This window comes from Pygocentrus nattereri, chromosome 21, assembly GCF_015220715.1.
Source record: "Pygocentrus nattereri isolate fPygNat1 chromosome 21, fPygNat1.pri, whole genome shotgun sequence".
Lineage (NCBI taxonomy): Eukaryota > Metazoa > Chordata > Actinopteri > Characiformes > Serrasalmidae > Pygocentrus > Pygocentrus nattereri.
Genome location: NC_051231.1, coordinates 20,662,686 through 20,687,777, shown reverse-complemented (window position 1 = coordinate 20,687,777; position 25,092 = coordinate 20,662,686). Strand labels below are relative to the sequence as shown.

Genomic DNA, 25,092 nt, shown 5'->3' with positions numbered 1-25,092 from the left:
ACGTAGCTAGGAGTGTCATAGGCTGACTGGAAAATAATTGAGCATTCCAGACCACATGTTCCAGTGTCCTTAGAGAAGGACACACCTGGGAGCAAAGTTTTGTCTCTTTTTAAGCTGTCATTGCTCACACAGTTATTTTCACTATGAAAAGTCCCTTACTTTGTGTGGCCTACTTTGTGTTCCTCTATGAAAGGAAAATAATGCATACAAAATGTACATAATATGTAACCCATGTTTTGTGTAATCAGTCATGAATAAAACAAGCAATTACAAACAACATAGAGAGAGAGAGATTTCAAATCAGACCATCTTGTCTACATATGGTAGTCTCTCATGAGAATTCCCTTCATTTGTCTTCCTTAAGGCAGTGCTGTGCTCGGAAAACAAAAGAATATTAAAGAAGAAAAAAGCAACATTAAACCCTTTTATCTTCATTAGTGTTATGTTTATATGCATGATCCTAGGGGTTCCTCTTGGTTCTGTATTTGGTCCTTGCTTGTTTTGTGTATAGTGTTGGTTAAGTTGTTAATACAATGACAATATGATGCAAATAATGGCAGCCCATCATTTGAAAGTATCCACAAGGAATAGATGAAACTGGATGAAGACGTTTTTTCTTTTTAAATTTAAACTTCTTTTGTTTCCTTTGCAGGTCTCACAAGCCTCTGCCTTCATCATTTATAAGGTTATTGGAATTTTCCAGCATATTTTGTGTAAGTAAGCTTGCATTACCAATGTATACCAAATGTATTATGATGATGATGATGATGATGATGATTATTATTATTATTATTATTATTATTATTATTATTATTATTATTACTACTACTAAATTTACTATACTTGCTACTATCTGTCCTTGTTTAATGTGGTTTCTGTATGTGTTTAATACATCTACATCTGTGTTTAACTTGACATGCCTTAAGATAATACATGGGTAACATTTTTCACTTCATTTGAAAATCCAGTGCTTATTCTGTTATCTTCTGCATGCTCATTTGGGGGATACCCTGAAAACCTTTTTTTACACCTCCCCCCACCACTGTCTTATTTAAGGAGGGGGTTGCGGTGGGTGCCTGAGGAGATGAAGGGGTGAATGGGGGGTTGGTAAGGAGTGTCTGGAGCAAGGGAGGCCAAAGCTTCTCTGAGGGTAATTGGCTGTGATGGGCATGAGAGTATTTATAGATCAAGAGTATGGGCCCTGTTTTTTGTGTGTGTGTGTGTTTGTGAAGTGGGGGGGTGCTGTTTAGGAGTCAGAATGACGGGCATGTCACTGCCTTAGGCTCTGCTACTGTCAGCAGAGTAGGAGAAAGAGCGAGAGGGAGAGACACAGCTTGCTTAGTCTTCAGCCCACAGTCATACTACGGGCATAAGTGTTTGCCCTAACTGTGCCATTTCATTTTTATGTTTTTGGCACTATGCATCATTAACCCTTTTTGGCACTCACGCATAGGCCTCCTACCCTGAAGTGCTGTAGCTGGCTTTTTTTGGCTGTTAAGCCCTTAAACCTCATTTTCTTCTCCATCTGCACTTTTAACGATGGGCTTACATGAGTATCTTATGTAATGTCATTTAGGCACTGATATGGGAACTGTGGGCCAATACCAGTACCCGTTGTTTTCAGATATATATCTGCCGATGCTAATGCATAAACAATTATAAAATATAGTACAGGGGGCTTGATTTACCTGGATTACCTGGACATTTTTTGGTACATAACATCTGTACTGTATGTTTACAAATGCAGTAAAATGAAAAATATACTGAATTTTCCTTTTCAGTTTCATCATATATTGATTTGAAATATTTTCCAAATCTAAACATCTGTCCAATGCTGAAATCATTATGACTCTGATATCCGATATGATTATGCACTCCTAGTATCATTGATGATACATTCAGGGACTGTGGCCCTATTTACACCTGGCATTAACATAAATCAGACGATTTAATTACAGGTGGACAGCAACAAGTACAGATTTAAACCAATGCATCTCAAAGACACATTGTGATGTGCGTGTAAACTGCCTTCAGAGGCGATCAGGGACATACAGTCAAATGCAAAAGTGTGAACACCTCCTGGTCAAATGACATGTTTTGTTGGTTTTCGAAGTTAACACATCCTCAGTAAACTCAAATAGGGCTTTTTCTGCAAATGTTAGTGCACACTGAGTATAACATATTGGAAAAAATGAAAAAACAACATATTAAATGTGCCTTGCCACATTTAATGTTTTTTTTTGTGGTATGTTCAGTAAAAAACAGTAACTGTGCATAGTTGTGTAAAGAATCTGCACTTACTGTGAAATAAAAAAATGAACTAAAAGTGTAATTTGACATGGTGTCGCCAAACTTTTGGATACGAATGTATATGAACACATACCATTTGTTGTGTTTGAAGTGTTCTGATGCATTCCACTAGGAAGAGTTGCCTAATCAACAGCATTATCACATCAGAGATTAAACAGAGACAAGTGTAAATGAATATACACAGCTCATTTTTGATCAGCTAAGTTAAGACCAAGTGTGAACAGGATTGTTTGACCATTGATCTGCCTGCATGTCCACATTGGGCATAGTGAACTATAGCAACATGTGAAATCTGAGCTTTCTGTGTGTTACCATGTCTTCCATCACTATGTTAAAAAAGCATCATGCTGTCTTTATTGTTGAATGCACTGTGATTAACATGTTCATTGTTGCATTGTTCTTAAAGCCTTGAGTCAAGAATTTCCTGTAGCCAAGTCAGAGTCAAGAACAGATGAGGACAAAAAAAGGAGTTTGTAGTTTATGTAGTTTATTTTACATTTGATACATGACAGATGCCACAATAATGACTTTTTCCAAAAGAACAGATAATAAGTAAATTATATATTTATTATTATATATATTAGCTTAATTATAAATAAAATAAATGATCAATTTGATGTTTAACTTTGACTGAACTGTTCATTTTGTTCAATTTTAATGTTAAAGTATAAATTCAAACTTGGTAATATATTTGATATATAATGAGAGCCGTTAAAATTTTTGATATTAATGCAGTGACTTTAGGTCTGTTGCAGTGAACATTTTCAGTCCAGCAATGTTTCAGTTCCACCACAATATTACAAAAAAAGAATGATTCAAGCTTACTGCAGGATTTTTCTCTGAACATCATATTTTAACAACAAATAGTAGTCGAAGTGATTTCATACCAGAAGCCACGTTAAACTTCCAAAACATACCATTCACTACCTACTCCATACTGTCCATATTAACAGCCTGTTTTCATAAAAAAAAAAAAAAATTATGATGTTGCAGAAACCAGCTCATGAGCACATACACACACACACACACTTTCACACAAATGTCTGAGTTACACAGAATTCTGTGTAGTCAAGCAAAACGTTTTTTTTCTTAAAAGTGAAAATATAAGCAAAAAAACCCTCATTCTGCTAGCATACATGCAAAAACATTAGAAATCGCTGATTATGTAGTAATTGTAACATGTCTAAGACAGATATATCTTATATATCTGTCTTAAAGGTACAAAAAAACCAGCCACTTAATTTAAGGGATAATGTGAGAGTGGAAAATGGTCATGTAAAAATGAATTGTGGCTATTTTTGGTGCATAAACCACATAAATGTTATAAGTAATTCTCAGAGGAAAAAATAAAGTACAAGAAAAATGTAGACCATTGGCCCTTAAAACATTCAGTGGTTGGTGACCATGAGGATGTTTAGACAGTCTTATGGCTGATGCCAGGCTTTGAGGTTCTAAACTGGGATTGCAATCCATCAGCCATACTGTTGCCACCTGCACACCGCTAGCTCTTGAGTGGCAGACAGCATGCCCACACATGTTCACACTGGGCTGAAGTGTTTTCAGGTTTTAAGGGCCATTATGCTCATAATCATTTCTGTGTGTTTCACATAGCAGCCTAATGCAGCTCTTCAGTCTTTTTTACAAGCCATTTCTCAACAACACCTTCTAAATGCATGTATTTATTTATTTATTTATTTATTTAGCTATAAAAGGAGAGGTGTTTGACAACAGGAAAATGTTGCTTTGTTTGATGAATAGAATGCAGAGTTGTCTTCACTGTTTCTGAGTTTAACTAAATAATGTAGGTGGGTTTTAAATCAAGCTTTTAAAATTGTATTTTATAATGTTACACTATATTTCATTACTGAAACTATATTTCATTACTATATTTCTAAACTGAATACAGTTTAAAAGTAAAATAAGAATTGAATAATGTGAACATTACCTTACCCTCACTGGGTAAGGGTCTTGGGGGTCTAAATCAAACATTCTAACTTCAACTTTAGCCTGCAGGCCACACTTTTGGCAGCCCTCGTTTGGATGTTAATATACAATGTTTAAATTCATGTTTTGTGCTATAGAGACATTTTTGCTTGTGTTGTATATTACATTGATAATACTGAGGTCTTAATAATATTTACACAGCTCTGACATACATACTTTATTTTTTTCTGAAAAATATATAGTACTATATGACTGAAAAACTGCTTACCATCTGCTAGTGGTCATTGTATTTAACTGGTAGGTAACTCTCTGACACAGAGTATTTCTGTGAGATGTGTGTTTTCTTTCATTATATAAAAGAAGCACCACGCTGCCTTTATTTTTGGTGCATACACATATGGAATTTGCACTGCTAAGCACTTTGTATTGACTTGTTTTATTAGATGAATAAAGGTTGTCTGAAGTGTGAGATACATTCCTATTCATATATTTTCTTACTGAAATGGTAGATTGTAACACAAACATGTCTATTTTTCAGCTTATTTATATCATGTTTCAGCTTATTTGTATCATCTTTATATCATAATAGATCAAAATAAATGTTGGAACAGCATTAAGATATAATGTTATTAACAGAGAAGCGTTGAGCATTAAGGGAGCATTAAGCATTGCCTCAGCATTAAAAGAGCTAATTCCAAGTGCATTAAGGCCAGCAAATATTAATTCTGGTGCTTTTTTTTATTTTGAAGAAGCAGCAATTTTTGCTTTGAAGGTCATAGCAGCCATATCATCTCTACACTAACCCAGACTTATTATTTATTATTTCTGAATAGGTTTTTATTTTTAAATAGAGCTTATTTCAGTTAATGGATAACATATCCTACTTGGCAACATTTTGTTATGTCCATCTCTCAATGCATTTAACAAAGACTGTTCAGTCCAAATTATGGCTTTTTACAAAGAAAAATCACTCTTTTAAGCCATTGCAGAGGAATAGATTAATATCAAGATATACAGTTCATCGTTTATCACCAAAGACCAGAATAGTGAGATACTCATTTTATGCCATATGGCCGAACAAGATGGTGACATTTTCAGGTTCTGAGCCCAATGTGAAAGACCTAAGACCCTTATTTATGGGGTCACAGACTGCAGCCTTGGCATAAGCTAGCAGCCCACATGCTCGATCACATGCCTGTCTATAATTTTCATGAAGCACAGTTCAGTGAGCTTTCAGTAGCCCGTCATATGTGTCTGCTGCAGCTCTGTTCTCTCACAGTGTCTCATTAGGATGGAACAGAGGCAGGAAGTCCTGGCAGAGAAAGCTGGCTCCAGTACCTCAGGCCATTCTGCCTTATGGGAGTTGGACTGTTACTGTACCAATAACAGGCACACTGTAGCCTGGTCAGGCTGCTGAGTCTGCCAAACAGCTTCTGCCAATGTTGGCTGGGGGGCTATGTGTTTGTATACGTGTGCGTAGGTGTGTGTGTACAGTACCTCACATTATTTATGGCAAGCTGTTTTGCCTCAAAACCAGAGTTACAGCATGGATGGGAAAATGCACTTGTACTGGACATATGCACGTTTTTGCAGTGTAGACTGTAAGACCTGACCGATTCGAACATTGATGCTGATTTTAACTAAAAATAACACTGTCATTTTAATTTAATACTGGCAAAAACTTAACAGATTAAACAGTAGTTAAGATAAGATAAGAAAACTTTATTGTCCATTAAATTTGCATTAAATGGAGATTTGTCTTTGGCAATCAAGAAATACATACATAGGCACAAAAAACACTTAAAAACACTTACAGCAACAGAGCATATTAACTATGTAGGGGGTTATTTAGTATGTCCTTATTTAGAATGCTCACAGCAGTGGGCACAAATAATTTTTTGTACCCATTCTTTCTAGCTAGTGGGACCTTAAGTCTCCTGCCTGATGGCAGCAACTGGAATGACAAATGAAGGCAGTGGGTAGGGTCCTTGTAGATCTGGGTTGCCTTGTTGGTTATGGATCGGATGTATAAGTTCTGGAGTGACAGTTGTTTATGTCCAATCATCTTACTAGCCTGATTGACCACCTGGGCCAGTTTATTTCTTTGCTTAAATGAGAGGTTCCCGTACCAAGACACGATATTGAAACTAAGAATACTCTCTATAAGTGACCTGTAGACCATGATCAGAGTGTATTTGCTGGTGTTAAAACTCCTCAGCCTCCTGAACAGAGATAGTCTCTGCTTTGCTTTTTTGTAAGCAAAGTTAAATAGTTATTCCAACAGTTTTAGTAAGACAGTGATTGAAACTGCAGAAGTTCAGAAAGTTGTATGTATTATAAATAATTTAGTAGTTTATTAATCTACCTGTAAGTTTATTTCTTAGTTTTTGTATGATAACATTTAGCAGTTTAGTCTGTATTGCTGTAGTGACATTGAGCAGCTGGGGACTCATACAAGAGCATTACAATTCTCAGAAATAACTTTATTTTCCATATTAAAGGTGCATATGCAGAATATATGCTTTATCAGTGGGATTTTTGGACTGATTTGTTGCAGTATTTCCATTTGAATTTTTTATAGTGTGTGCCATTGTATTTTGGTGGGCTACATGCTAAACTTTGATAGCTATCACTAGCCTAGCCTACTTTACTGTCCTTGGATTACTGCTACTGCTATTGTTTGAAGTATAGCCCATATATATATATATATATATATATATATATATATATATATATATATATATATATATAGTTGGATATAGAATAAAGAAATTAAAGATATGTTAAGTACACTTTCTTGAAAGGAATCACCCGTAACGGACTTGAATATAAATTATCGTTGTATGCGGATGATTTGTTAATATATAACACATCCCACACTTTCGATCCCTGCTGTTTTAAGTATTTTGGAGAACTTCAGCGCCTTTTCAGGTTACAAATTAAATTGGTGGAAAAGTGAGTGTTTTCCTGTTAATATCACAGCTTGTCATCTTCAACAGTCAGATTTACCTTTTCAGTTTAGTCCATCGGGGTTTAAATACCTAGGTATCAATGTGACTTCTTTGTCTAGCCTTGCATCTGCTAATTTCACTCCCCTCATCTTAAAGATTACCTCCGATATTCAAAGATGGGGTAATCTCCCCCTTTCATTAATTGGCAAGATCAATTTTTTTAATATGAATATTTTACCAAATTTTCTATTTTTATTTCAGACAATACCTTTTTCTGCCAAAACATTTTTTGACTCACTGGATAAGATAATTTGTTCTTTTGTTTGGGGTGGGAAATCACCTAGGGTTCGTAAAACCCTAGGTGAGAGGGTTTCGGTGGGAAACCATGCTTTCATTTGTTCCCCATCACAGAGGAATTATTTCAAAGCTGTATGACATTATCTTGGCCTTTAGTAGCCACTCAACTGGCAAATTTAAAGGCATATGGGAGAGTGAATTGGGAATACAAATTCATGCGGGATCCTGGGAACAAGCCATAGAAAGGATTCGATCTACCACCTCTTGTGCCCGTCTCGGACTTATTCAATTTAAGCTCTTATACAGGGTGCATTTCTCTAAGTCTAGACTATCTGAACTGTATCCGGAAATGGAAGACAAATGTGATAAATGCCATGGCTCTCCTTGTCACCTTAGCCACGTTTTTTCTTTGTCCTGATCTGAAAGGTTTCTGGGAGGGTTATTTTACGACTATGTCCACTGTTCTTGGGGTGAATCTCCAACCTTTTATTTCTCCAACCCTTTATTTCTTATTTCACTAATATGGAGACACTACCCGATTGAGTATGTGCTTGTTTTTGTGTTGCCTTATATATAGTTTAAAAAACTAGCAATATTTGAGTTGGTCATGTTGAGCTGAGGTGGGGGCGTTGGGGGAGGGGTGGTTATTGTTTAATGCACGGTATTTAGTAATTAGTTCAATTATTTTATCCTTCATTGTTATCAAGGTGTTTTTGGGTTAGTTTTGTTGTTGTTGTGTGTGTATGTGACTGTGTACATATACACATGATTCAAAAGGCAAAAAGTGGGAATTGGTGAATTGTATTTTTGTGGTTGGAAGTATTGTATTTTTCCAATAAAATAAAAAAAATAAATAAATAAATAAAAGTTCACGATACGATACACGTCAAAAAAATGTACACTTTCTTGTATCTACACTTATTGTCCATTTTATCAGCTCTGTTTACAAAACCTGTTCTTCAGTGGTCAGGACCCCCACAGGACCACCACAAAGTAAGTATTATTTGCAGTGCCATGACACTGACATGGTGATGGTGCATTGGTCTCAGTGGATCAGACACAACAGTGTTGCTAGAGTTTTTAAATACCTCAGTGTCACTGCTGGACTGAGAATAGTCCACCAACCAAAAATATCCAATCAACAGCAGTCGGTGGGCAGACTCCTGTGACCACTGATAGCTTCAAGGAAGACTAACACAAACAGTGCAGCAACAGATGAACTACTGTCTCTGACTTTACATCTACATGATAGAGCAACAAGGAAAGTGCATCTAATAAAATGGACAGTGAGTGGACACAGTGTGTTTAAAAACTCCTGCTGTGTCTGATCCACTCAACACAACACATACTAACACACCACCACCACATCAGTGTCGCTGCAGTGCTGTAGGGGTCCTGACCAATGAAAGATCAGGATGAAAGGACGCAAACAAAGTATGCAGAGAAACAGATTGATGGAAGGAGGTAGGGATAGAAGGATAGAAGCAGGAAGTGGAGGCATGTGCTGGCCTCTGACCATGTCTGTTCTCCAGACATTTTGAATCTGTGTGTGTGTGTGTGTGTGTGTGTGTGTGTGTGTGTGTGTGTGTGTGTGTGCGCGCATCAGTTACTATCTTTCAAAATGTTAAGGTTTCAAGGTAGCATGGTAGTGGAGTTTTTCTTTGCCCCCCCCCCCCCCCCCCCCCCCCCCCCCCATATCTCCTACATCTCTCTGTATCTATCTAATTTATTCAAACAGTCATTCACAGAAGGCACACACAGCACTCACACCCCTCAAAATCTCAACACCTGCAAAATTAGATTCAGCCTCCCCACTGCATGATAGAGGAATAAATGAAAAAAGTGAGTCTGTGTGATTGCGCATGCCCGACAGTGCTTGTGTTGATGTGGTCTAAAGACTTTTGCAGCAATGCTTTCATCAAATTTCCTTGCATTCTACAATGTGTATTATTTGTATAGGCTTGAATGCAGTTGAGCACACAACATTTCTTCAATTTAATGTACCTAGACTATAGGTATCCAAATCATTGAATTCAGGTGTTCCAATCACTTCCATGGCCACAGGTGTATAAAACCAAGCACCTAGGCATGCAGAGTGAAAGAATGGGTTTGCATAAATAAAGAAACATTTATGAAAGAATGGGTTGCTCTCAGGAACTTGAAATTCCAGCATGGTACCATGATAGGATGCCAGCTATGCAACAAGTCCAGTTGTGAAATTTCCTCACTACTAAATATTCCACAGTCAACTGTGACAATGTTGACTTCAAACGCAGACTGAAGACACATCTTTTTAGACAGCACTTAAATGAGCATTGAATTAAGTATTGTTTGCAATATATTGTGCTGCACTTGTATATTATATTTTATTGTATTGCACTGTGTATTGTAGTTTACTGTATTGTATTGTATTGTACGGTACAGAGTTCTGTGTTCAACTCTGTTCCTTTTTTCTGAGTATCTACAGTGACTTTTGTTTCTAGCAGTATCTGAGCTCAGGACTGTCTATTTCTCTAACCTATTGGTAACTAGCAAAGATACTTTCTCTAGATAGACAAAGCACTTCTTGTAAGTCGCTCTGGATAAGAGCGTCTGCTAAATGCTGTAATTGTAAATGTAAATGTAAATGTAGTTGTCTGTGGTAGTGGAAGTGATTGGGAATGACAGCAACTCAGCCACAGAGTGGTTTTCCATGTAAAATGGCAGAGCGGGGTCAGCAGATGCTGAGGCACATATTGCACAGAGGTCGCCAATTTTCTGAAGAGTCAAACGCTACAGATTCGCCCTTCAGATTAGCTCAAGAACAGCGTAGAGAGCTTCATGGAATGAGTTTCCATGGCTGAGCAGCTGCATCCAAGCCTACATCATGAAAAGCAATGCAAAGTGTCGAATGCAGAGGTGTAAACCACCGCCACTGGACTCTATTATGGTGTGGGTTTTTTCAGGAGTTGGGCTCGGCCCCTTAGTTTCAGTGAAAGGAACTCTTAATGCTTCAGCCGGCCAAGAGATTTTGGACAATTTCATGCTCCAACTTTGTGGGAACAGTTTGGGGATGGCCCCTTCCTGTTCCAACATGACTGCGCACCAGTGCACAAAACAAGGTCCATAAAGACATGGATGAGTGAGTTTGGTGTGGAAGAACTTGACTGGCCTGCAAATAGTCCTGACAGAACACCTCTGGGATGAATTAGAGCAGAGACTGAGAGCCAGGCCTTCTTGTCCAACATCAGTATCTGACCTCACAAATGCGCTTCTGGAAGAATGGTCATAAACACACTCCTAACCCTTGTGGAAAACCTTCCCAGAGGAGTTAAAGCTGTTATAGCTGCAAAGGGTGGGCCAACGTCATATTAAACACAATGGATTAAGAATGGGATGTCACTCAAGTTAATATGCGTGTGAAGACAGACAAGCAAATACTTTTGGCAATATAGTGCATCTCTCAACAGTAATTCAATTTGAAATATTTTGAGTAGTGGTGTCAAAGGAAACATGTTAATAACTGAATAATTAATGCCTTATTTTAAAATGCTTTTTTTTTCGTAATTTAACCCTTTAAACCATCCATAGTTCCAGTGTGAAGCCCAGCTGCTCACATGCTGTTGCTGTGATTTTGTGGCTTTAGTCCTCTCGTTCAAATACACTTTCAAAATTGCAATTTTTTCATTTATGCCTCTCTTGATAAAACCATTGTCTAGCTAATAGAACAACAACAACTGTTTCTATTAAAGGTATTTTCTTTTATTTTCAAGGTTCAGACCAGCCTGTTAAGAAGTGGCTGCATATTTAATGACCACCTGAAGTGTCTAGTGTCAGATGGTCTGCTGTCGACAAACAGGCTGAGAAGGACGGGTCTCCCACTGACCTTCAGGGAGTGAGAGAGATAGAGAACAGTGAGAGTTCTGGGCAAATTGTCAGGCCTGTGGCTAAGCTCTCCTCTCTCTGACAGATGTACTGGGGCAGAGACTTAGAGCTGCTAGAGCAGAGCGATACAGTCACGCTACCACTGTCACATACCACTGCACTGTAGCATAGCTAACATCCACACCCACAAAAACATTTTTTGATGTGTTCGATATTGCGTATCTCTTCGCTGTATTGACTGTATTTTGGGGCTCACTGGTTTTGTTTGGGAACTACAGCTGACTTTGCACAGCATATCTTTGCTGTAGTGTTAAAAGCTTGCAATTGTTTTAGATTTTTATTCTTGCTTTATTTATTTCAATTTATTTTGGCTTTTTAGAACTGTCAAGTGACTAAATTTAGAGTGATTAATAACAGTGATTTCTTATGTCATTTGCTGTTGTTTGATCCTATAGAAAAGCATCACACGGTGCTATCAAGCTGTGATAGTGAAGGTTAGCATGCGCTTCCTCAGGTTCATGGGAAGCCTCTGAATCTTTTCAAACTGCTGCTAATGCAGTGGTAGTTATGTCACCTAACCAGCTGTAGGCTGCTTTACTGAGTAGCTGTGTAGATTTCTAGTTTTAATCTAGTGTTATATACTATGCTGTAACCCTGTAGTAAAGGAAGTCGCTGGAATTGTGAGCAGGCCACTGTCTCACGGGAGTGCCTGCCTCAGCTGAAAATGTAGGCCAACTGAAACCTCCACACATGTTTACTGCATTCTCCCTTTCTCTCATATCTTCATAATGCATATATCTATATGTATAGTATATGGGATTCTTGTAATGAACAGCTAACACATGCACGAAAGGTCTGACGACATGATCTGATTGGTTGTTCATTGTCATATGACAACCATTGGAACTGCTCTTCGTGGTGTATATTTGAAGCAAATTTCGGGGCTTCTATGCTTTACCTTTTTCTTTACTTTGCAAAACAGTCATATAAAAGTAACAGAATGTCATCATGTATAACATCATGGCTATGATTTGGTCATGGGTATGATTGAGAGGTGAGAGTGGTAGATCATCCAAGATGCAATGTTATTTGCAGTATCACACTCTGTCGTGTTCTCTTGCTTAAGTGTCTATCATTATTTATTATTTTAATCCGTGATAAACACATTGTGAAGGGCTGTGAGGACAGTGGATCAAATTGCATCACATACGTGCAGAACAAGAGGAACATAATTAAATAGGCGGAAATTAAATGTTACAAGACGTTTAATATCAGAGCAGCAGGGTGTTTGCTTTAGCCAGGACTCAAACCCAGGTATCCCACATTAGGGTATTAACCACTATACTACAGAGCTAATCACAAAATGTGGTTTAATGTAAAGAGATTTTATTCCAAGCAGTCTTATAGCATTTCTGTTGGTTTGTTCATCAGAAATTTTCACACAATAAAAAGTGCATCCGAAGGGCTAAAATGACGTAAAAGTAATGTAAGAATCAAGACAAAATGGAGGGGGTTTTTGGATAGTAATGATTGTGATGATGTTTCCAACACCTTGTTGAAAGTATGCCATGAAGAATTAAGGCAGGTCTGAAGACAAGGGGGTCCAACCTTTTACTAGCAAGGTCTAACTAATAAAGTGGCTGATGAGTGTATATTGATGATGCTGTTCAGGAAATGCTGACATAGGCTTACAATGCAATACAAAAATGATGCTTGCAGTTTTGATGAATAGTGAATGTTGTTTTTGTAGTTTTATGTGTTTTGCTATTTGCTTACAAGTCAGGAAATTAACAAAAGTGACCTTTTCTTGCCATAGGTCAAAGCCGCTGCCAAAGGTGTGCCACTAAACCAAAAACGAGCCAGGAAGGAGGTGCCAGCCGTTCATTGGAGAGAGAGAGATGTGGCTGCAGGGGCAGCGAGCGGCTCTGGCTGTGCTGCCAATCATTGTGCTGCTGTGGAAGAAGGTGGCTCCCATCGACGTCCCTCTAGACCGTGAGTCATATGCACAGATATCATATGTCATTATAGCTTTTAGATTAATTAAGTTTTGATGTAATGCAGACTTGGTGGGTAAAAAGACTGCTGGCAGTGTGTGGTGATTGTTTAAACTGCTTTTGTTGAAGTTTTTATGGTGCATGATTGTGTTACATGTTAATGTGGAGGTGCTGTAAGCATATCATTAGAGAGGAAAAAGTACAGCACATGTCTAAATGAAATAGTGAGAAGAGAGAGCATCACGTAGCCAACCCCCCCCCCACCCCCTTCACACATACATATACACCTCGCACTCAATTCAGACGATTTCAACACTTGTATTGTGAATAAATATATGCCATGCTCTTAGTTTTGAGTCCTCATGCTTCCTGTCATCTTCTATCATTATTTCACACCACCCAGAGAGGCTGTTATGAGTTCTTTTTCATGTTGTGCACTGTGTTGTTTCTTCCCTGTAAAATTCTCCATAAAGAACACTTCACAGACTTTATAGGCACTAGCATAGCTGCACAGTATATTATTGAACTGTTATCCTGATATTGGCATTTCCAGTACAGATATCCTAGAAGGATGCAATGTGCAGATGAGCCTGCCAACAAATAAGTGTTTTTTTACTTATTACTCTGAGCAGCTTGACCCATCTTATCCTAGTAATAGCACAAGAATTGCTTTAGAAATCTTAAGGAATCTTTAGATAGTTGTTATAGATTTGTAGAGTACTCCGCAAGCATTATAGATTACTTTAAAAGGGAGTCCTGTCGTTTTTCCTGCATAATTCATAATGCTCCACTCACAGAATTGTTTACAGCAGTGCTGATGAACCAGATGTGTGTGTGTGTATATATATATATATATATATATATATATATATATATATATATATATATATATATATAATTATATATATATATATATATATATATATATATATATATTGTAAAGGTGAGCACAGTCAACTGTTAACTAACCAAAACTATTGTCAATATCATCAATAATACCAATGACTCCATTCAACATGCCTCACGTGCATGTTGAATGTTATCACTTTACTGCATGAATTGTGCTTGATTTTTTCAAACTAAAGCTGATTCATTATTTATACTTAAATCTCTACTCTCTACAGACCAGATGCAGAGTAGTTTCGCAAGTCATCTAAGGTGGTCAAATTTGCCCAATTTTTATGCACCTTTAAATAAGGGCCATTGTGACCCCATTGTAAAGAAAATGCACCATTTACATTAGAACACTAAGTGACTTTGCATACATCACAGGCATTGAATTATGTCAAATTTTTGAAAAATAAATGAAAATTCGCTTGTAGCGTATCTTAGAGGATTATTTTACAGAAGTGATTATTAATTACTATAGAATTACTATAGAAATCTTAGAGCTTTTTATTGTGTTACTTCTTTGTGTTTCTGTGGATGTTTTGATGAATCAAAAGTGCATGTAATCCAACTAGGGTAAATAATGTTGGTCAAAATAATGCTTGCAAGATATATTGTAATTTACATCATGCATGATTTTTGCACGATAATTGCAGTACTAGTTTTATGTCCATATCGTGCTGCCCCAGACACTAGACAACTTAATGTCTCAATTTTTCATTTCTAGCAAGTCAGTTTCATCCATGGCATTGTCTTGAATCATAGCGAAGCCAATTTAGCAGAAGGACATGGAAAATACTCCCCCATTTCTCAGACTTCTCCAGAGATTTCAAACAAAGAGAAAAGATAATGCAGTCTCCCTTCTGCTCTTTTTGGTGCCTTCAATTTCTATTCTCTGTTCAACAATAGTGATGCAGGTTTCACACTGGCCTCCTATGAAGAATGATTTGAGAGAGCATGGACAAGACCCCCTGTCCCCACCTTCTGGAGGGGTGTCCTCACCCCTCTGAACAATGAGGGCAGATTTGCTCTGACCAGAGGCTGTCAACACCTCCTAATCATCTTTCCCTTCTCCTGCTCCCTGGGCAACACCTCCTTCATTCTCTCCATCTTGCTTCTTTCAGTTTTTTAGTGTCATAAACCTCTATTGATCTCTGCAGAAGGAGAGGATTGGACCACAGCTCTCGCATCTGAGAAAAGCATGAGAGCCTGTGACCTCTTGACCCTTTCAAATGGATCCAGTAGCATCTGCTTTTAGAAGATATTATGTGTTGTTGGAAATTGCTATTAAAGATTGGAAACAGAGCATGTGTATTCAGTAGTTTATTATACTGTGGAAAATTTTGTTTTATATTTTTGTATTATGTAGCATATGGTATGATATTTTAATATAGTATATTCTGTCTGATGTTCAGGTTCTGTCTCATATGGAATGACATTGTCTCACATTTTATGTATAGCCTTTAATAATTGACTAACTTCAGTTTTGTAAGGTTCTGTTTTCTACTTTTCATTGAATGACCAGTGATTTCTGACTTTTGGTCAGTGCTGTATCGTGATACTTGGAGACGTTTATGCAGTACACAATGCATATAACGATATTTAGTTTTCCTGAGATTGATGAATGAGTTAGAATGGGTAAAGTACACAAGCAAAATAGTAGCACCACGTTGAACTTTTGTAAAAATAAATTATTTAAGAAAGAGAAGCAGGAAAAATCGACTGTTTCATATACTGTTCAGAAGTTTAAAATCACTTTTTATACTAATAATTTGTTGTTTTATTTGCATAACTTATACAATATAGATTTAATTACACACCAAAAGTTATTTTTTGTTTTATTCAACATTTTAAAGTTATTTGAGTCATTATACGCTGTACAGTGTGTATTCTAGACTGTGTTCTATACTGTAATTATTTACAGTGATTTTTTTTGTCAAGTTATTTAGATTTGACAAGATTTGATCAGCACTTTTCAGATATGAGGGTTTCTGGATGTTAAATAAATTGTAACATCATTCTTGATAATACACAGCAGTCTCTGGACATCATTGAAAGTATTTTTTTTAATTCGTCAGAACTTACAGACCAAATTCATTTTATACATTTACCTGATAAAAAGAATAATCTTATAAAGTATTATAAAGAAATGACATAAAATCTGCTACTTGTTACTATGCAGTTCAAGCATTGACTAGTTGTTGTTGTTGTTGTTGTTGTTGTTGTTGTTGTTGTTTACAGGCTCTATATTTGGTCTAAATCTTTTTATACATGTAGTTGTTTAATGGTATAGTAGCATTGGCAATACCCATTATGTACTCAGAAAAGCTTCTGAGATAACCATAAACCATAACATACTGTCATATTTCCAATCACTGATTGAAATGCGTGTTGACTTATACGTGTCTTATTCCAGATTCAGATTTTCAGTTTAGTTATTTTTATCCTTATCAAGACAGAACATACAGAACATGTCTATAAACAGTTTTGCAGTGTTTTTTTGTTATTTGTGGGATCTTTTCTCGACCTCTCTGTAGGTGGTTCGCTGTTAGCATGTAGCCCTCTGTTCAGTTTGGCCCACAACCCCCTTCCTTCCTTTTACTGATGAGTCCACTATTGATGAGGGCTGTCTTCGCCTTGCAGCTGACCTTGGCTCCTATATCTCTTCTTCTGTCTCTCCCTTAAGATACTCCGTCCCCTGGAGATTTTGTACATATGCTATGATTGAAGTGAGATGATAAATAGCCAGAGTTGCACCTGTCGCAAAATTACTATCAAAATGACTGTAGACATATAGAGATCTCTTGATAAAGGTCATCTTTTTAAATTAGTATGGCACAATAGAACGCCACATTTGGTTCCTCACAATCATATATCACACTGATTACAGTCATTACGAAATATGCCAGGCCCCCCACCAAGTCTATCATTTTAAACAACAAAAGAAGAGCAATAGTTAATACTAAATGCAAATATGCTGTCAAAAATATCTTGATTGACAGTGATGCATTGTTTTTTAATGTGTCATATTAATTTATGTTGCATGTTGTTTGTTTGACATGACAGTGAAGCTTTAGAAATGTGCTTAACTGAATTTGTTCTCTTTTCATTCCACTCTCTCTCTTCTCCACACGCCTGTAATCCATTAACAGGTATGTCTTTTCCTGTGATAGCGCCTAAGCCTGTCTTATGTGTATTTCATCTGTAATGTATGATGTCTGTTATGTGAATAAGTTTGTATTCCTAATATTAATAATACCTTTAGAAATGTGTCTTTCTAATGTCATTTAGTATAATGGTAGTTTAATTGTCTGGCAGTGTAACTGATTGAATTCTATGTCTATTGTTGCTTTTACTAAACCTTAAAGGGCCCATATCCTACATTTTTCCTGCCTTATATTTTTTCCATTTCTTATATATGTTTGAATGACCATTATCAAACCTCGCTTTATCCCTTAAACAGGCTGTTTTTGTTACTGCTGATATAAAGTCATATGCTAATTTTGCCACTTGGTCAAATTACATATTTTATTTTGTGAAAATAGATCAGCATATCCTCTATAGGAACATAAATTTAAAACTTCGCTCCAATTTGAATTTAACATATCGTAATACAACCCCAATTCCAATGAAGTTGGGACGTTGTGTAAAACATAAATAAAAACAGAATACGATGATTTGCAAATACTTTTCAACCTATATTCAATTGAATACACTACAAAGACAAGATATTTAATGTTCAAACAGATAAACTTTGTTGTTTTTTGCAAATATTCACTCATTTTTAATTTGATGCCTGCAACACGTTCCAAAGAAGTTGGGACAGGGGCATGTTTACCACTGTGTTACATCACCTTTCCTTTTAACAACACTCAATAAGCGTTTGGGAACTGAGGACACTAATTGTTGAAGCTATGTAGGTAGAATTCTTTCCCATTCTTGCTTGATGTACAACTTCAGTTGCTCAACAGTCCGGGGTCTCTGCTGTCATATTTTGCGCTTCATAATGCACCACACATTTTCAATGGGAGACAGGTCTGGACTGCAGGCAGGCCAGTCTAGAACCCGCACTCTTTTACTATGAAGTCACGCTGTTGTAACACGTGCAGAATGTGGCTTGGCATTGTCTTGCTGAAATAAGCAGGACGTCCCTGAAAAACACGTTGCTTGGATGGCAGCATATGTTGCTTCAAAACCTGTATGTACCTTTCAGCATTAATGGTGCCTTCACAGATGTGCAAGTTACCCATGCCATGGGCACTAACACACCCCCATACCATCAGAGATGCTGGCTTTTTGAACTTTGCGCTGATAACAATCCAGACAGTCCTTTTCCTCTTTGGCCCAGAGGACACGACCACCATGATTTCCAAAAACAATTTGAAATGTGGACTCGTCAGACCACAGGACACTTTTCCACTTTGCGTCAGTCCATCTCAGATGAGCTCGGGCCCAGAGAAGCTGTCAGCATTTCTGGGTGTTGTTGATATATGGCTTTCACTTTGTATGGCAGAGTTTTAACTTGCACTTGTAGATGGAGCGACGAACTGTGTTCACTGACAATGGTTTTCTGACGTGTTCCTGAGATCATGTGGTAATATCCCTTACAGAATGATGTCAGTTTTTAATGCAGTGCCACCTGAGGGATCGAAGGTCACAGGCATTCAATGTTGGTTTTCTGCCTTGCCGCTTACTTGCAGAGATTTCTCCAGATTCTCTGAATCTTTTAATGATAATATGGACTGTAGATGATGAAATCCCTAAATTCCTTGCAATTGCACATTGAGAAACGTTCATGCAGTTGTTCACAAAGTGGTCAACTTCGCCCCATCCTTGCTTGTGAATGACTGAGCCTTTCAGAGTTGCTCCCTTTATACTCAATCATGACACTCACCTGTTTCCAATTAACCTGTTGACCTGTGGAATGCTTTTTTGAGCGTTCCTCCCCTTTTGTTGCCCCTGTCCCAACTTCTTTGGAACATGTTGCAAGAATCAAATTTAAAATGAGTGAATATTTGCATATTTGCAAAAAACAACAAAGTTTATCTGTTTGAACATTAAATATCTTGTCTTTGTAGTGTATTCAATTGAATATAGGTTGAAAAGGATTTGCAAATCATCGTATTCTGTTTTTATTTATGTTTTACACAACGCCCCAAATTCATTGGAATTGGGGTTGTACATGTGTGCCATCACTTTTGCACTGGTCACATTTTATGTCTTTTTTTTCCCCCAATGTTAAAGTAAACATTACTTGTGCATTAAAAGTGCAACAGTGAGTTCTCTCTAGAGTATGCATACGTTTAGAAAATTAACAACACGGGTCATTTGACCAGGGCGACCAAACCTCTGCATATGACTGTATGTATATGACCTCTGTTCTGATTGGCTGCTTTATTCATTAGTAATCTGTACTGAAATACTTATTATAATTTCAGCATAAACTGTTGAGGTAAAGTGCTGCTAAACACATTTTATATATATATATATATATATATATATATATATATATATATATATATATATATATAATGTGTTTAGCATGGACTGTTATTTTCTATAGATGGATAGCTTTGACTCACATTTTAAACAGTTTTTATTACTAAATCAAGATTTTTTTTAATCTTAAAAAAATAGTTTTGTTTTCTGTGATATGGGCCCTTTAAACATACTACTTAGTCATTATTCAGTCTCTCTCTGTCCTTCCCTTTCACCATTACATCTCCTGTTTTTCTTCTCTCTGGCTACCCCTCCCCTGGAACTAACAGCAAGGATCCAGCAGGACTGTAAGTGCTTCATTAACACGGATTAACTTGTTCATTTAAAAAGCGTCTTGTTCCAATTAAGCTTTAAGCTGAGGTTATCAGATCTAAAATCTGAAACATTCAGCCAGTGCTGATCTTTGGACACTGTCCCAGTTCTTCTAGAGTGTGTTAATGCTGTGTACTAGAGATTAAGGTTCATATTGTCGTTGTGCTGCACATGTTCTAAGTCTACAAGTTTCCAAACAGACCAAGATTAGAAATTGCCTAGGCAGAGATGATAATAAGCTTTAGAAGTCTGGATGTAGTAACATCATTTTTATGTATTCTTTAAAAGTAATTAAACAGTCACATGTGTGTTTCGGAAGTGACGGTTCTTACAATGTTACACACTGATTTTAAGACATTTACTTCAAAGTAATGTGATCTAACTGCTCACCATGTGGCCCTGAGGGACTGCTCTTAAGGGCAGGAGTGTGGTTAAAACAATTTGTGTTTTGGTAGTGACATGAAAATGTAGGACAGAATTTTTGAATACAATTTTTTAAAATCATTTTATTATTTTAACAATAAACTATAATGAAAAATGAAATATTTTAATTACACTTTGAAAGAAAATAAAGATCTTTTAAAAAACACACTTTTATTTATTTTTTTTAATTGAAGTATTTCTATCACAAGTTGAAATTTAGGGGCTGGGGTTTCGGACAGCCACCTCTCAATAGAAAGTACCCTATAAATTATATTTTGTATATACTACTGGATTTACTAACTCAGTTAAAGCCCTGGGTTTAAATTAGTTATGGTATAATCCTCGTAAATATATGAATACTACGTTGTTTTTTTAAACTTTTTTTTCCTTAAATCAGTTTGAACTTGTTCAGTAGTATAGTACATATTTTTTGAAAGTTTGAATCTGTAAGTTTGATTTTTTTCACTTGCTACCATGAGCTACAAGTGAAAAGTATTGAACATTAAATTACATAACAGTAATTTTTAGTTATTATATTATGCCAGAACACATTTTCCACTCAACTAGTGAGTGGACCTTTAGCAGGGGTGGAAAACAATCAGCAGTCATGCGCCTAAATGGTCTTTAATATGTATTATACAGTGAGCCCAGCTTTGAAGGGGCCAATGACAACAGGAGGTGCATGGGGAGGGTGTGATCTTATAACCTCCATCACTGAGAGAGTCGTACTGGCACACTCCTTCTACTGGCCTGGTCTCCTGGTCTGCTGTTTGTCTGCGTTGTAGGATTTATGAGAAGGTCTAAATGTAGGATGCTCTAAACATAACACATAACACGTAAAATCTGTGTTAGTAGTAGCAGTGAGCTCTTCTTCTGAGGTACTACTATAATAGCTAGTTATTTGAGAAGAAGAGTCTACTTTTGAACTTCGGAAAACCGTATAAGAGCACAAACAGGACATCTTTTGTTTCACTAACACTTTTAACAAGCTTGTCCACTTGGTCTTGCCATTTCCCTTCATAAGAATCCCTGACACAATCTTAAAGGCCTGTCCAATACTTTATAGATAGTGTTCACAAAACACAGAAAAACATCCAGCAGCCATATTGTTGATATTCAGTGAGCATAATGTGTATGAGCAGATTTGATTGGAGCTGTTGATCCAATTTAGATTGACAAGTTATTTTAAAGTCCTGAATATGTTTATACCCACAGTAGCATATCCAGACATCTATTATTGCCTTAAATACCGCAAAAGCATACAAATCACTAGAATCCTATAATTGTTTCACCTGTGAAAGGGTCAACAGTATTCTTTCTTTTGTACCATCAACTACACCAACAAGTATTGTCATGATCACAGAAATGAGTAACAGCTACTTTTTGTGTTTAATGGGGTTAATCAGTCTTGGCTTGACTCTAGCTTAAGCTAACGTAAGCCCTGCTAGCACACTGGCATTCCCTCAACTGCATTCATTGTCTAGCTAAAGCAACACAAATGTGGACCTAAATAGTATGACTCCAGTCATCAGTCAGATGCAATGATCAATAATGAACATTTCTCAACCTCTGACAAAGTGATAAGAGCAAACTTTGGTATAGTGACAAAACTGAAAGTATTTCCTTTCAATATCAAAAAATTCTCCATTGCCTGCTCAGCTCTTTAGTCACTTTCTCCTCATGACATTAGGCAGTCAGGATGCTGCCAGTGGTATGTCAACAATATGGTGACGGCAACAAGCATGACATCAGTCGAATACTATCAGGTAGCTCAAGTGGAAGGTGTTAGATCAATCCTCGGGTTGGGTGGGGTGGGGGTGCTATGGGATGGGACTGACTCAAACTTTTATACTCAAAAATGATGGCAAACAGAACTGTTTTTTTAAGACATAGCAAGGCTACAAGGCTGACAACAATGACAAGAAAAGCACTACAGCATCAAGTATATAGCCAGACAACCCTGCTGAAATAACAGTCTGGTCTATGCTGGTTTATACTGGTCTTGAGCAGGTCACCCAGCATGCTAACTGGGTGACAAGAATACCAGCATCCAAATCTGTGCAGGTGCTGGTGACCAGGCATGCTGGTCTATACTGATTTTCCTAGCAGGGAAAACAAATACTTAGACACGTTTTGTTAGTTATGCTTAAACTTGAAAAAAAATGTTTACGAGGGCAATGGTGTTCTGTTTAGTTCTCTTTAGTGTCCCCTCCTCCCCTTCTGGTGTGAATTGCCACTTGTGTAGTGCAGTTAAAAAATAAAATGTCACGTTTGTTCCTTACATATAGTCCTTGAGCCAAGACAAGTTTTGTGTCTGAACTTCGCTTCTTTAATTTTAAACCGGAGATATGAGGCTAACGTAGCTTAGAAATAAGTAATCGACACTGTTTGTCATACGGTCATACTATCTGTCAAAATTGTCAAACATGCTTAGCATAGCTGTGAACAATAGTAGCAGCCATCTTAAAGCTTGAATATTGTTCAGACTTTTGTGTGTTTTTATAGATAATAGTTTAATGAAACACAAAGGTCAAAGTGAGATTACTTAACTCGACATGCTATGGGGCAAGAATGTGAATGATTTAGGCATTTACTTTGCATAATGCTAATAATAATAACAACATTAATGTTGGACTGCTGGAGGGAGAGAGTTTCAGAGACGAGGAAAAAGCTCTCACTATGGAGGGTTGATAAAGGAATGGTGTGTAACTCAGCTAAAGAAGAACTGAGAGTATCAGTGGATTTGTAGAGAAATTTTATTATTAACATAATAAGCTTCCATTATTTGTTTGCTATGTTGGCTGCTTATATCCAGTGCAAAACCAAAGAAACATACTTCAGACAAATCATGTCATGGCTTATCAATATTTGCGGTAAAGGGAAAATTGTGTACATGAGATTTTTCTCCAGATTATCACTTTTCTCCAGATTATCCATGGAGCTATGCTGATATGTTTTTCCTTTTTTCATTCAGTGAAACAGCCCCCTACCATTGTGAAGCAGTCTGTGAAGGACTACATTGTAGATCCCCGAGATAACATCATCATTGAGTGTGAGGCCAAGGGGAACCCTGTGCCAATGTAAGGATGCACAAAGCCCTTTATTTCTCTCTTTCTCTCTTTTCTTCTTTCCCTCCCTTTTTGTCTCAGTCAGCTATGCCCATTTTCACATTCCTAACCCTAGCAATAGCCAGAGTTCCATTTGTTTACATCTTAAATAGTCTTTCACTTTTACTTTGTTGCATGCTATTATTTTACTGGTATTCTTTTGTCCAATCTCGCTGTCCCTACTGTCCTGTCACAATGTCCTGCCCTTTTGTCCTTTGTCCTGTTCTATCCCCTCTCATCTCTCTCTTTCTCTCTTCTTTCTCTGTATTTCTGTCTAATGAAATCTGACAGTCATTAGTATGGGCATGGACAGCTAAGCACATTCTGCTAGGTGGCATTGCCAGTTTTGCCCACTTTCTTCCCCTTGCTATGCCTTCAGAGAGACGGACAGCGGGGCAGCGGGCTCTGGTCCCATCTAGTCCCATCCCTCTCCCAGCTTACGTAAAAGGAGGCCTGGGCAGCTGAGCACAGTGCTTCTATTCAGACAGGCTGTTTGTTTGCAGGCCTATTGGGCTTTATATAACCTGCCACTAGTGTAGCCTTGGGGGAACTATTGTGCTAGAATAATGTACCCAGTGGGTCAACTATTGAACTGAACATTTACATGGATCTTTTATGTCCTCCAGTCAGCATCCTAATCTTTTTATATACATTGTTGATGTAAACTTCTCCCTGGTCTTCAATATTGGCCAATCTTTGTAATTATCTTCAGCATAAATAAGTAAAATATTCCTAAATGTTACAGGTTTTGGTGGAGGCGGAATGGAAAGTACTTTAATGCAGAGAAAGACCCGCGTGTGTCCATGCGGAAGCGCTCCGGTACTTTGGAAATAAGCTTCAAGACTGGAGGAAAGCCTGAAGAGTATGAAGGAGAATACCAGTGCTTCGCTTCAAATGACCTTGGCACTGCAGTTTCCAACAAAATACTCCTACGAGTATCCAGTGAGTAGCTATGAGATCTTTAAGCAGAAGAGCATGGAAGGCCTGTGTCATCTAATGGTTTCAGCCTTCGGCTTGTGCCATAGATTGCTGTCAGGTTGTTATCTGAGAACACCCAATCTGAACATTTATTTCTCAAAACATATTTGCTGGATCTTCCATGGGCCAGCCTATAAGAGTTGCTGTCTCTTACTGAGTCACTGACTGACTGACTTACTGACTGATAATCACCGTTGGGTTGAGTGAGACAAACAGAAGCGGAAAACACCTTAGTTAAATGAAGCTACAACATCCCACTTATATCACAGTTTTAAAAGTAACAGGCAAATAATGAAAGAAACCAGAAAACAAAAGGCTTTTATCAAAAAAATTCTAATTATTATTTTATTATATTATAGTGAGTACAGTAACACGGTACAGTACACACGGTACAGTAACAGGGTAATCATCGGTGAGTAGTGTTCACTTGAACTCGAGCATTGTCTGACTGCAGTTGGAAATTGTGTTATTTAGCTCATTTAGGGGGTCAAACTTCCAAGCAATACCCTTTCAGGAGAAACGCTG

General features: G+C 37.3%; 1 protein-coding gene across 19 annotated transcripts in view; it reads left to right on the top strand.

Annotated features, from left to right (window-relative positions):
- The window catches only part of nfasca (neurofascin homolog (chicken) a), a 137,486-nt gene that overhangs the window by 54,852 nt on the left and 57,542 nt on the right, over positions 1–25,092 (top strand). For 18 of the 19 annotated variants that reach the window (XR_005129296.1, XM_037532442.1, XM_037532444.1 and 15 more), the window contains 5 exons: positions 653–713; positions 13,183–13,358; positions 20,017–20,034; positions 23,457–23,562; positions 24,335–24,531. Coding sequence is in view for 18 of the 19 variants with exons in the window: in XM_037532442.1 (XP_037388339.1) it covers positions 13,265–13,358; positions 20,017–20,034; positions 23,457–23,562; positions 24,335–24,531 (415 nt within the window). In the remaining variant the exon portion in view is untranslated. The remainder of the gene's footprint in view (positions 1–652; positions 714–13,182; positions 13,359–20,016; positions 20,035–23,456; positions 23,563–24,334; positions 24,532–25,092) is intronic. The other variant, XM_037532445.1, reaches the window with a different exon arrangement.